General features: G+C 44.1%; 1 protein-coding gene across 2 annotated transcripts in view; it reads left to right on the top strand.

Moving 5' to 3' along the window:
- The window catches only part of LOC140917713 (vascular endothelial growth factor receptor kdr-like), a 182,650-nt gene that overhangs the window by 93,049 nt on the left and 75,520 nt on the right, over positions 1-14,081 (top strand). For both annotated transcript variants that reach the window (XM_073361074.1, XM_073361075.1), the window contains exon 10: positions 12,561-12,711. In XM_073361074.1, coding sequence (XP_073217175.1) covers positions 12,561-12,711 — 151 coding nt within the window. The remainder of the gene's footprint in view (positions 1-12,560; positions 12,712-14,081) is intronic.

Below are 14,081 nucleotides of genomic sequence, written 5' to 3' on the forward strand. Positions count from 1 at the left end.
GAATCACGAAGGAGAATAGGAGTTTAGTGAAAGTTAGCTCGGCTTTCTTTTGTGCTTCCTGAGTTTCAGTCAGGCTGTAACAAAGAAAAAGTTACTGAGGCTGGTTTATTTTCTTTTCAATAGTGAATGCTTTTCCCCCTTCCCTTTATTCTCTCTACGCCAAAAAATATTCCACTATTGTGTGGCATGTGCGCTGCTACGCCCCACAACTTCCAGTCATTGTGCATTTCTTATTTCACCTTTCACACAGGAGTATTGCCTGATAAGTAGGGAAAGGAATAAAGAGACACTAAGGATAAAATCCTGACCCCCATTGATATCAATGGCAAAACTCCCATTGTATTCAGTGGGGCCACAATTTCACCATAAGTCTTGGTCCCCAAAAATATGTAGCCTACTCTATTCCAATCCTTCACTAAAATATATATGATAGAGAACAATCCTGCACTAGCAAAGGGATGAAGTAGATGTCTTGGTAGGTCTTTTCCAGTCTGATTTCTGTGATTTTTATTCTTCCTCTACTGAACGGTTATTTGGAGCACATCATTCGTGAGTTGATCCCAGTTGCTGTTTGTTGGTAGAGTAGTGTGACTGGATAATTTTCAGCTTAGCGGTTATTCTTGCAGTATTCATTCTGAGTGTGTGCTATGTTGGTTACTCTTCATGTCTGACTGGTCATCTTGGTCACATGGTATGGTTTCTCCTGTCTGGCTGGATGATACATTTTAAACTGGAAAAGATTGCATCAAGAACAATGAATACTGTTGCCGCTGCCTGTCTCCTTGCTTGCATGCGGAAAAGGGTGTTCAGATGAAGAACAGTCATTCCCCCAACATTTATACAAACAAAAGTCTGTGTGCACAACTGCTCATGGGTAGCCAGCAAAAGATGTTATTGCAGGATACAGCCATCTATGGCTATTAGCTGTTTTACACATATTTTCATCTTTGTGTGTTATGCACAAGTACACTGTATACACACACACACACAGAGCCTTATGTGCATTTTTAGCCTTTGTCAGAGATCAACACAACAGAAGGCATTAATCAGGAATAATTATTGCAGTGCAAAAATGCCATTAATCATGATACAGCAAGTCCAAAAGCTCCAGGAATATTGCGGATTGGTAAAGTGCAGACTGATGTTTCATGTACAAGCAAGGAGGGAAAACAGCAGGTGTTTCTTTTTTGGTAACAAAAGATCATCCCACAGATGAAGAATGTTCACAGAAAAGTATCTGGCAAAGAGCACAATTGTTTTTAATATGGCAGCTGCAAGTAGTGAGGAAACTAGCCTTGCTATGGATATGACTTACACAAAACTCCCATCAAATCATTCCTTGCCGGTCCCCACGGTCTAGGATTCGTGGCCTCATGCACTTACACAGCACACTTTAACTAAAGTATTGAATTAAGGGGGCAGATTATTTTGGCCAACCTTACATGGGTACATGTAGATCAAAAAAGAACATTTTGATCTTGAATTAACTGACCTGACTCTCATTTTCAGTTAGAATGTAGGGTCCATTCCATTGTCAGACCTGGGCATTTGCAACTCATTCGCCAAAAAAATTAAACACAGGGGTTTTGTTAGCTAGAATCTTTACTGAGCAGTATTTTAAACTCCTAAATAAATCACCTGACTCCTTAGTGCTAATCATTAGCATCAGCATCAAATTATAAGTTCACTACCTTCCAAATAGGATAAATTGCTGAGAGTTTCAGTAGATATTTATATGTTGGGCCTTCCACCCAGTAGGATGCCAAAAAACTCTATGGCACTTTATACAGGAAATGGATCCCCTGGCCCAGGATGGACTCACAGCTGCCTCTGAGCTGGAAATATCAATGTTTAGGGAACAGAGATTTACTTCTCCAATTGGAACTGCAGGCAGAATGTCATTACTGGAGCTGGAATTTGAACACAGGGATTAACACACTCTTCATCAGAAATCTCTCTGGATTTGTAGTGAACACAATGATCAGGGCCTCAGTTTTACATTCCCTCTGAGAGATGGCATCTTCAGCAATGCAGCATCATGCTGGGGTGCTGATTTTGTACCATCTCAGTGGGAAGAATGCCTACCTTTTCCTGCAGGCTGTCTTTGGAGGTGTGGTCTATACACTTATACTGCAGCAATCAGAATAGCTAGGGCATAATGTGCACACAGAGAGAGAAGCACAACCATATCAAGTACAACATCACCAGCCATTTCCCCCCGAGTCTGACGTGGCCATAGAATCCACAACTGGCAAGAGAGAAGCAGAGCTACAGGTCAGGCATCAGCCCACCACAAGCTGGCAAAAGCAGATTGTGCATCGTAATTCCCACTACGTCTAACTACCCATGACAGACGTTGATGGGAACCAGGCTGACTGAATGCAAAAACTCCACACCCGAAAACAAGCAATTGTTGACTGGCCTGTTGATGAATGACCAATAGGATCCCACTACCACTCAAGAAATGCCCCTTTAAGAAGTGACTCCCTCCTTAGCCTATGCCACTAGCCACCCATTTTCCCACCACCCCTGGAGGCAGATGGAATTTAATCTCCCAGGAGCACACACACCCCTTGCCGGGTCTCATTGGTTCAGGGTAGGACTCTTGAGTCTCCAGGAGGTAGCTGATCACATTTCCAGAGTGTTCCTTCTTTACATATTTACACATCAAATACTGTCCAAGAAGCGGCGGGTTGCTGTGATTTTGTTTTGTTTGATTAAATTCTTATTGCGAGCCAAAGCTTCAAGAGAATAATGTCCCGAAGAATTTAGAGGGGAGGGAGCAAGGGAAAAGGGTGATCCTAGCAAACAGCTGGCGGCTGCAAGTCCGAGCCAGCCAAGAATGAAAAATGGGGGGGGGAAAGAGGGGGAAAGGTATTCTAGGCTAGACTACAAAGCAAAGTGGGGGGAGGGGAGATCGATTTATGGTCAAGCCGGCTGCATTTCATTCTCACGCTCGCACAAATAATCTGGATTTATCAGGCTTCTTGCTGAGCCCTTTATGCCACATGCAGAAGCCTCTTACCATCATATTTTGAGGGCAAATTGTACTGGAAACATTAGGTTAACTCACAAAATGGGAGAAATAACTTCCATTATCTTGCCTCTCCCCTATCCCACTCTCATCTGTCTCCTTTCCTAAACTCCCTCTAGTGTTTCCTAGCAGATATTGCATCCGCTCAGTGTGGCGCTGTTCACTTGGAATTAGCTTTATTGTACAGTCCTTGATCCCGCCAGCCTTGGTGCGGTGCCTAGCAGGGAAGGCAGATTGGAGGCTGTGTCAGAGAGCAAGATGAGGCACTTGAAATAGCCCCTCAACACTCAGTAGTAGTAATTCTCAGGCTCCTTACACACCCACTCCCCAGGGTGAAATGAGGCCGGGATGGGAGGGTGAAGAGTGCACACCTGCACAGACATTGGCTTACATGTGATCCTTGTTGTGCTAATGAAGTGTTCAGCTATGCACTGCTGTGTTAGACTTTGCTCCCAGCACTAGGCAGGTGCAGCGTGGCAATGGTGCCTAGCATTCTCATTCATGCATGAATTGGTTCCCTGTTCCACTCATCACTTCTATGCCTTATACTTATAAACTTAAGCACCTGCATAAAGGCCAATGAACTCAGGCTGGGCTGGACCACGGTGTATAATATCCTCCCAGGCCAGGTATTTGCATAAAATAAATGACATTCCTCCAAGTAAAAAGACAGGACCCCATCCTAACCACAAGCCCCGTAGGCAAAAGCCTAGGGAAAGAGACGAGTCTTCATCAGGCCATGAAGATCAGCCAACTCAAGTTGTATCAGACCACGGGGGGAAGAGAAGTCCAGTGTGATAGGCCTCATCCAAAGCTCCATTTAGTCAATGGAAAGACTCCCACTGACTTTAGTTAGCTCTGAATCAGGTCATAGGTGCGTGGGTGTGGATCTCCCACTGAAGTCACTCTAAGTTTTGACATTGTAGTACTGCTGTAAGGGGCCCCTGGAAAACACACACTTCCTTGATATTATTACTACATCCCAAGTGAAGCCTGAATTAGGAGAACCAAGACAAACATGTGAAAGCAGGAGCCTCTAAAATGAAACAATATCTATCCATCCATCCATCTCTTCATCTGTGTGACTAATACATCCCTCACCTTAGCATCTGGATTGCCAAAAAAGCCATCTCTTTGCTATCACTTTGGAGGAGCAGCTGTCCAGGCAAAGCTGAAACAGAAATGATTGTTTTCCATCATCTGGGCCAGCTAAGCAAACTAGAAACACAAACTACAAAAATAGAGGGGCCCCATTGTTTCTGATGAAATCCTGTCCAAGCCCAGAGCATGTGGATTGGGTTGCATCCCTTTCCTCCTCCGTATTCTCTGTATTGCTTAATTGGGTGTGGGCCATGGTAGAAGGGATGCTTGCTTTAGAATAGTAACGTAAGTAAAATAATTGGCACATTAGAAGTCTGCCCATCTTTTCCCTCAAATGGGGAATTTCTACTGCCAGACATGGGGAATGTGGGGGGGGAGAGGGGCTGGACACCTACTGACTTATTTATTGCAATGTGAGAAAGAGAATCAAAAAAGGAGCAAAAAAAAAAAAGACGATAGGCAAACTTCCACTCATTATTAGCAAATTATGAGTAATTTTCTCACTAATATTATGTGATCCCCACAAACTGCCAGCTTCCTGCTCTAGCCTTCCACTTAGTCCTCTGTGCTCTCCTGGGAGCACATTTCATTGGAAGTAGCCAAAGCAATTTTAGGAAGAGGGAACTGGGGACTGGTTGAGTTTTGCCAAAATATCCTAAGCATTCCTCCCGGCTTTTTATTGAAGCAGTGTCTCTCCAAGTCTAACAGCAGGGAGGTGGGGGCAGCAGCATGTTGTTTACATGTTGCCCCCCATGCCCCTAGCCAACACTGCAGGTAGATTAACTTGTGCCTTTTCCTTTAGAAAAGCAGGCTAACAGGCAGTGCCAATCCTTGAAAAACTAGAGAGCTAAAATTGCACGTTCTGGGAACAATTAAGCGGATCAGTGTTGAGCACATTGCTTTTGAACTCTGCTTAGCAAAAAAAAGGAAACAAGAAAAAACTCAATTTCCAGAAATTTGGCTGAGTCAATCAAAGGCGGAAAGCAGAGCTGTTATGGGGTGGAGCTGGGGAGAGAGAGAGTCATTCTCCTTATTAGAGAATTAAGAGAGAGAAAATTAGTCCAAAAGTTGTCTTAAAAGACAAAAAAAAGCCAAAAAGTTGTTTGTGATTTTAGCACAGGATGGTCCTTGGAGGGTTAAAACTCCCTACAACTTTTTAAATCTTTGGCTATACAGTATAAGAAAATTGATGAATTTATATTCCAGTTACCAGCCCTGCCTTTCCAAACCAACATGTTCCAGAGAAACACGAGGGAGTGTGCTCTAGACATCAGGGTGGGAGCCTGATAATCAGCGCTCCTGGGTTCTATTCATGGCTGTGTAACTGTCATGTGTTTTTTGTGTGACTTTGGGCAAGTCTCTCCAGCTCTGTTTCCCCAGATGTAGACTGGGGATAATAATATTTATCTACTTCAGAGGTGGCTTGCAGGGCCTCCATGTTCAGAAAGTGTTTTGAAAACCTTGAATGGAATGTGGCCCAAAATGTTTTTGATTTTTCCTCTCTCCCTCTCTCTCTGTGCGCTTGTGCAAGTTTCTTCTTTGGAAAGAAAATGAGGATAAATATATAATGAATATATATCTAGATCACCTGTTCAAACCTAGACTCAAGCATGTGCCTAAGTGCTTTGTTGAATCAGTCCTACGTGATTAATGAGTAAAATCAATCAACAACAGTGCCTAGTGTGTACGGAGTTTAGATCTCAGTTCAGTCACAGGTGGGGCAAGGGTTTGAGGATCATTTCAGTCACAGGTCCTTGAAACTAGAGCAAAGCAGAGGTCACTGGAACATTCTGCTCTACAAGGGAAACTCTCCATTACCGCCTCCTCAAACTTAGCAGGCAGCATGTGCGGGTTTCTCAGGTGGCAGGAGGAGCTTGTGACCCCACAGCAACACTCTTAGTCCATACAATGACTCCTGGCATAAAATAAAGATACAGTCTCTTTCACTGAGTGGGGAATGATTGGGGTCAGTGGCCCAACCTGTCTACAAATTATTGACCTCTCTATTGCTTACAGCCTAAATGCAGCACTGGAAAGGAAGGTGAAATTTACATCACTCAGATCAATTTGAAATTTACAGGTTTCAGAGGAACAGCCCTGTTAGTCTGTATTCGCAAAAAGAAAAGGAGGACTTGTGGCACCTTAGAGACTAACCAATTTATTTGAGCATGAGCTTTCGTGAGCTACAGCTCACTTCATCAGATGTTTACCGTGGAAACTGCAGCAGACTTTATATACACACAGAAATATATATTTCATGATTTCTGTGTGTATATAAAGTCTGCTGCAGTTTCCACGGTAAACATCTGATGAAGTGAGCTGTAGCTCACGAAAGCTCATGCTCAAATAAATTGGTTAGTCTCTAAGGTGCCACAAGTCCTCCTTTTCTTTTTGAAATTTACAGTAAGTGCAACTGCTTTTGATTGCTCTTCACAGTGCAGCAGCAGGGAAGTCTTTAGTTATTCAGGTCAGCTCCCACACCACCAATTACACCCTCAGCAAAGAGGAGCTAGAAATACAGTTTAAACTAGAGAAGAGAAAAACCCACCTCAATGAATTATAAATCTACTGGAACATTGTGCGTTTGAAATGTGGCCACACAACAGGAAACATTTAAGGTTTGATTTCTGATTAAATTGAGAAAACTCAGCTCAGGAGGAAGGGTGGCCAACAGAGCAGATCAAGAGGACCGAGGTGCAGTGACAGATCTCTGTGGAGCTGTAGGGTCAAGGTGTAGGACAGCAGGAGGTGCTGCAGGAGGTGTACTTAGAAATATCACCCCCAAGGGTTCAGGACTGGTGTAGGAGCGACTGCTGCACATCAAGACTGAGGTGCATTGGCAGAGTTGTTTGAGGATGCCCAGGACTGGTACAGTGGAGGCTGCTGGTGGTCAGGATCAAGGTGCATTGGTTGAACTGTTTGGGAGAGCCCAGAACTGGCATAGCAGAGGCTGCTGTGGGTCAGAAACAAGGTGCTTTTGGCACAGTTGTAGGATGAATGGACAGGATTCAGATCTACAATAGTGGAGGGCTGTTGCAGATCTAGGCTGAGGTGCATTGCCAAGCTCCATGCAGAGGAAGCTTGCAGACCTGATGAGCTCTTCAGTGTTGCTGGTCTATCACTTTCATATGCTCTAAATTCACACCAGATTTTGTTTAATATTTAAAAAAAAAAAAAAAACACGCACAGACCTGTCTTATTAAATCTGTATTTGAGATGTGTAATTTAAAGTGTGACCAGAAATATATTTGGATTCTGGCAGTTGTTAAAAATGGATTCCCACATGTGCTTCACGCATACAAATGAACAAAGGTACAAGGAGCTCCCATTCTGGAAGTGTGTTGGGGGGGCAGGAGTTATCAGAGAAACACATTGGCTGTGTCTACACGAGGAGGGTTGGTAAAAAAAAAAATCCCCACCATTGCTAACATTAGGAGTCCTAGGGCAGTTAAGGCTCTTGCACCCACCAATGTTTTTAATGCTCATTTATCTAACCCTGTTCCAAGCAGGACTAGATGACAAACTCCAGTGGCTGCAGAAGCCTTATCAACACTAGGCCTCCCAGGATTGCTGCCACTGATGGAGATTTTAGCAATTCCCTGATGGGGGAATTTCTGCAAAGAGGATCTGACCCTGTGCCCTAAAAGTGAATGGAAACACTCCTGTTGATTTCAATGGGCATTATATTAGGTCCATGAACAGAGTGGGTGAGATTCACACTCCCATTCTGGCTCCTTTGCACCGGATAAAAGGGCTGGAGCAGCACAAAGATGCTCCAGATCCAGCCAGAGGAAAATTCCTCCAGCAGATGTAGACAGCTGGAGACTGTCCTCCGAGGAACTCCTCCGAACCTTGGTGTAGGGAGCATGCTGGGGCTGGGGCTGAGGTCAGGCCTGTAGCACATAATGCTGTGGAAATTCCAAGAACCAGTGCAGCCCACCGGGCAGTCTAGCAATATTCGGAAGTGTTTGACTCCCACTGATTTCAATGGGAATCAGATTCATCTTCAGGCATGGATACCTCTGACTCGGAGAGGTGACGTGACTAGTCCAAAGTCACCTAGTAGTGGAGCTAAGGACTAGAAGCCAGAAGTTCTGACTCCCATTCTCCTACTAGAACCACAAACCACAACCTCTCATTTGAAGAAAGAATGTTCAGCTCACTGTGAAAAACAAAACAAAAAACCAGGCTTTTTTAAAAACTTTTCATTTTTAAATTGCCATTCCCATAATTAATCACGAGCTCTGCTATAATTGAGTTATGTGGCACTGTGAGGGGGAAAAATGACCGGAGGTTTTTTCAGCAAACCCCTTTAGTTTTAAGTAATAATTGCTTAAGTCTCATAAATAATTATGGCATTTGATGAATCATTTCAACTCATTTTAGGTTTCAAGTAATATTTAATAGCACCATGCAGTAAAGTAATTGTGGGATTAGGAATTAATTTGACGCTCCGGTAAATCATTATTTTAATTAGATCAAGTACAAAAATTGCCATTTCTTGTTGGGAAAGATAATTTAAATGACATCCAATATGTTCATCATTTCACCAAGAGTACAGACAATTCTGTTAATACTGAAGGGTATTACCCAACCCCCTACACACCCAAGAATACTTTCTCTCTGTCCCTCTCACATGCATGCACACACACTCTCTCTCTCTCTCACACACACACATATACATATAGTCCGTGTGCAAAACTCAGAGCTCACACCCAAGAAAACACAATATTTTTGCACTCTTCCATATTAACCTTAATGCTCTTTCTTTGGTAAAAAACACATGTACAAGTTCTTTGCAGACGAGTGGAATGAAAGATTTGAGAACCAACAGAAAAATATTCTGAGAGCATAGAAAATGGACTCTTGTCCATTGCACCAGATAAAAGGGGTTTTTGATGGTGTTTATGATTGGGAATGATTCAGTGGTGGGAAAAGAGACACCAATTAAATGAGCTATTACCAGCAGGATAGTGAGTTTGTGTGTGTGGTTTTTGGGAGGGGGGGGGAGGGGGTGAGAGAACCTGGATTTGTGCAGGAAATGGCCCAACTTTATTATCATGCACATTGTGTAAAGAGTTGTCACTTTGGATGGGCTATCACCAGCAGGAGAGTGAATTTGTGTGGGGGGGTGGAGGGTGAGAAAACCTGGATTTGTGCTGGAAATGGCCCACCTGATCACTTTAGATAAGCTATTACCAGCTGGACAGTGGGGTGGGAGGAGGTATTTTTTCATATTGTCTGTGTATATATAAAGTCTGCTACAGTTTCCACGGCATGCATCCGATGAAGTGAGCTGTAGCTCACGAAAGCTCATGCTCAAATAAATTGGTTAGTCTCTAAGGTGCCACAAGTACTCCTTTTCTTTTTGCGAATACAGACTAACATGGCTGTTACTCTGAAACCAATTAAAAGTAGCCTTTCTCTGCAGAACACAGATCAGTAACACTCTTCCCTTAGGAATAACATCTTACATCCAAGAATCTCAAAGCAGGTTACTAACATTAACAAGTTAATCTTTATAATAGTAGGTTTTATTCCCTCCATTTTACAGATGGGGAAACTGAGGCACAGAGAACTGAAGTAGCTTATCCAGCATCACCCAGTGGGTTGGTGGCACAGTCAGGAGTAAGACCAAGGCCTGCTGACTCCCAGTCATGTGCCTTAACCACAAGATAACCCCGACTTCATCATTCTACTGGGAGAAAGAAGGGGTGGAAAGTGGATTTGTGGCGTGGTGTGTGCTACTAGTATTAGGGCCACTTAAGGGGAGAAAGAGAAAAAACTGAAACTTATGCGATAGATATCTTAATACCAGAAGGTTAATCATTTCTAAAGTGAAACACTAATTAAGGTTATTTATTCCAACTAATGTCTCATTATGGCATGGAAGCTAGGATGTTGTTGAGCCCTCTACAGTCAACAACTCTCCCTCAAAACTTGTTAAGGGGGAAGGCTGATAGAATTGCAGGCAGGGATGGGGTCAGAAGACCTTTCCTAGTCTGACCTGGCAGCCATGAGAAATGGAAAATGAGGATCCCACAGAGACATGGGATCAGAGCTGAAAAGCAAAGCTGGTCAGTCCCTAGTCAGAGAAGAGGGCTGAGAGACAAAAACAGAGGGCAGGGGTCCAAGACCGATGAGTTAGGCAATAGCTCATATTTGCATATCTTGGGCCTCCTTGGGAGGAGAAAAAAGAAGTCAACCCAAAAAACCAGAAATCTAATCTATTGTACACTTCCCAACTTGTCAAAAGCCCTCAGTTTAAAGCAGCCACAGTCAGCTACTCAGAGGGGTTCCAAAGAAGGACCCAGACGAATAAATCTGTATGATTTCCTGTTATGAGAAGCGGACAAAGAGATATGACTAGGGATGGGCAGAGCAGTCTGCATAAAGAAAGAGGCCACATTTTTACCCCAAACCTTTCTGAGGTTAGAAAAAGGTCAGTTCACTTTTGGGGGGGTTATGCCACCATTTTTCATTTAGCATGTTTCTGCGGGAGCCAGAAATAGAAGACACAAAGTATCCCTTCCCCATTGGCAACCATAGGTACTAGAAGTGTCTCACCGAGCCTGATCTTATGAGATTTCCAGCCTAAAGTTCTGATTTTGCACCCTTTACACACACAAATAATACTTAGTCATGCCAGCAGTCCTGTTGATTTCGTGTGACAATGTCTTGCTCATTCTTCACATACTACAGTGATGAGTGCAGTATAAGCACCTGTCATCCATTGATTTCAATGGGGCAGTTCACTTGACTACAGATTATTCACGTCAAGTTTGCAAAAGAGGATCTCAGTGTTGCAGATGCAAGAGTCTTTATTAAAGTTCAAATAAGCTGCCAAAATTTTGGATGCTTATCCAAGTATTTTAGTGTTCACTCCACACTAAGTATAACCCAAAGTCTTGTTTCCAAGATTGTGGTGGAAATGTCTTGCATATTGGAATGATCAATTTTTTTGCTCTTACTGCTGCTTAAATTGTTGAGACCCTGTATGTGGATTGAGAGATGTTTCTGAGAATTCCAGGAGTCTCAACACTACACCAAAATCTCAACATCAGGATTTGTTCTCAACTTGGCTCCAAATAGGAATTTATCATATTCTGAGGGAACACAGTAGCAAAATGACAATTTTCTGCCTACAAAAGAATCCATTTTTTCTTTAAAAACATTTGAAAAGCAACTAAGAAATATTTTTCTATTTTTCCAAACCCAAATGGCTTCATTTAATGCTTTTGCTAGTGGGGAGAATTTTTTCACACCCCTTTATAGCTGCCTTCTGCCCCCTGAGCACCATGCACTTTGCAATCCCTACTATTCTTCCCTCTCCCTTGTATCCTGTGCGTGGTACAAGGTAATGAAGGAGGAAGTCAAGGTGTCCAAATCAAAAAGACTTTGTTACAAAGACTCTGGGGCAGGGGTGGGCAAACTACAGCCCATGGGCTGCATCCAGCCAGGGCGCAGGGTCGGGGCTGCACCCCCAAGCCTCTCCCAACATCCCAGCCCCCTGCCCCAGCCCTGATCCCCCCCGCTCTCTAAACCCCTTGATCCCAGCCCAGAGCACCCTCCTGCACACCAAAACTCTCATCCCCAGCCCCACCCCAGAACCCGCACCCCCAGCCCCACCCCAGAACCCGCACCCCCAGCCCCACCCCAGAACCCGCACCCCCAGCCAGAACCTGAACCTCTTCCCGCACCCCTGTCCCAGCCCTGATCCCCCTCCCGCCCTCCAAACCCCTCGGTCCCAGCCCAGAGCACCCTCCTACCCCCCAAACTCCTCATCCCCAGCCCCACCCCAGAGCCCACACCACCTCCCACACCCCAACCCCAATTTTGTGAGCATTCATGGCCCTCCATACAATTTCTATTCCCCAATGTGGCCCTCAAGCCAAAAAGTTTGCCCACCCCTACTCTGGGGAGTTCATGAACAATGATAACCCTGTTCCAAACCACCAGCTGTTTGATAAGATTCTCTTAAGCCACTAACACTGGAAGTCTGGGCAGCAGGGTATAAGAACTAGGAGAGAACATCAGATGTTGCCTAAAGGGTAAGGAACCACCCTGTAACATCTTAATCCCGTGCCTATTGAAGTCAATGGGAATTTCATTGTGTAGCTTTATCCAGGAGACGTCTAACGTTCATGGCATTTGAAGGCGGCTAGGATTCATGTGGTGGAGTTTATATGTTTTGTAAAACCTCACAAAACATTCAGGCTAGTGACTGTACACCTTTTATGTGGGAACCTTTTTGGTATCATTGGTCACCATGCACCTAGCTCGTTTCTTTACCATTCCTCACTGGCTACAGCCACATACACTCCTCTGAAAACCAGGCCCGCCCAGGGAACGACACTGCTCCAGCTTTATGGATGGGCAATATTTGTCACCTCACTTTATGGGGTTTTGGTTTTGTTTTTTTTAGAGAGGCCCAAAATCTATGAAAAGGAGACAGACTTTGACAAGGTCGCACAAGTGAATCTTGGAAGCACACAAACCCTTCAGTGCACTGCGAGCGGAACTCCAGACCCCAAGATCATGTGGGAATGGGAGCCATGCGCCCCTGCAGACACGCTGTAAGTGCATACTCCTGGGGCTCTCTTCTCAGGGTGAGCTGGTTACATATCATTTGTTTCTTTTTCTGAGAAATCCTCTTGCCAATATGCTTGGGCATCTGTGACATGGAAGACTTTAATGTCTGGGTATAGGACCAGTGCCCCTTCTTTATACTTTTCAAAGGGCAAGTCCAGGCCAACAGAAAGCTCTTGGAGCTTGAAGTCATCTGTCCACAGCATGGACAACCACAGTGCAGGCTCCCCCCTATAGCCCTGCTCATTTTTCTGAACGCTGCCCTGGAGAGATCCACTTCATTAGGTCTATTCAATCCTTAGCCCCTCAGCTGAGAGGGGTGGCCAAAATGCCTGATCTTGAACTATTAAAGCAAATGGGAGTTTAGACATTCACTCAACTGGCAACAGGGCCAAGCTGGGCTCTGTGTCCACTATGAACTGTTCTGAGACCAAACAACTCATTTCACACAGATCACCAAAGAGCAGATGGTTACTATGAAACCAAACTGGATTCACATTAATGATCTGGAAGGGGACGGCCATATAACCCCCTTACCACTTCCAGGAGAGAGAATATTACAATGCGGGGCAAGAATCATGCATCTTGTTTTCTTTAATTAAGGCAGACATGACTAATTGCCTTGAAAGGTCACTGACAATTCACATTTTACTCCAAATTTATGTTTTGTACAAAAAAACTTCTACAAATACCTATGACCACACACTACAAGAAGGATGTGGAAAAATTGGAAAGCATCCAGCGGAGGGCAACAAAAATGATTAGGGGACTAGAACACATGACTTATGAGAAGAGGCTGAGGGAACTGGGATTGTTTAGTCTGCAGAAGAGAAGAATGAGGGGGGATTTGATAGCTGCTTTCAACTACCTGAAAGGGGGTATCAAAGAGGATGGATCTAGACTGTTCTCAGTGGTAGCAGATGACAGAACAAGGAGTCATGGTCTCAAATTGCAGTGGGGGAGGTTTAGGTTGGATATTAGGAAAAACTTTTTCACTAGGAGGGTGGTGAAACACTGGAATGCGTTACCTAGGGAGGTGGTGGAATCTCCTTCCTTAGATATTTTTAAGGTCAGGCTTGACAAAGCCCTGGCTGGGCTGATTTAGTTGGGGATTGGTCCTGCTTTGAGCAGGGGGTTAGACTAGATGACCTCCTGAGGTCCCTTCCAATCCTGATATTCTATGATTCTATGATTCTATGACCAATGGAGAAGTTGACAAGTCTTTAAATTCCAGTGGAAACAGCTGCTTTTAAAACAAATAACCATTCCCCTGCAGAGTGTGAAGCCCGAAAGCACAAGATTTGTAGATTTTTAGGGCCAAAAGGGATCATTATGATCATTGGGTCTGATCTCCACT

Source organism: Lepidochelys kempii, chromosome 9 (genome assembly GCF_965140265.1).
Source record: "Lepidochelys kempii isolate rLepKem1 chromosome 9, rLepKem1.hap2, whole genome shotgun sequence".
Lineage (NCBI taxonomy): Eukaryota > Metazoa > Chordata > Testudines > Cheloniidae > Lepidochelys > Lepidochelys kempii.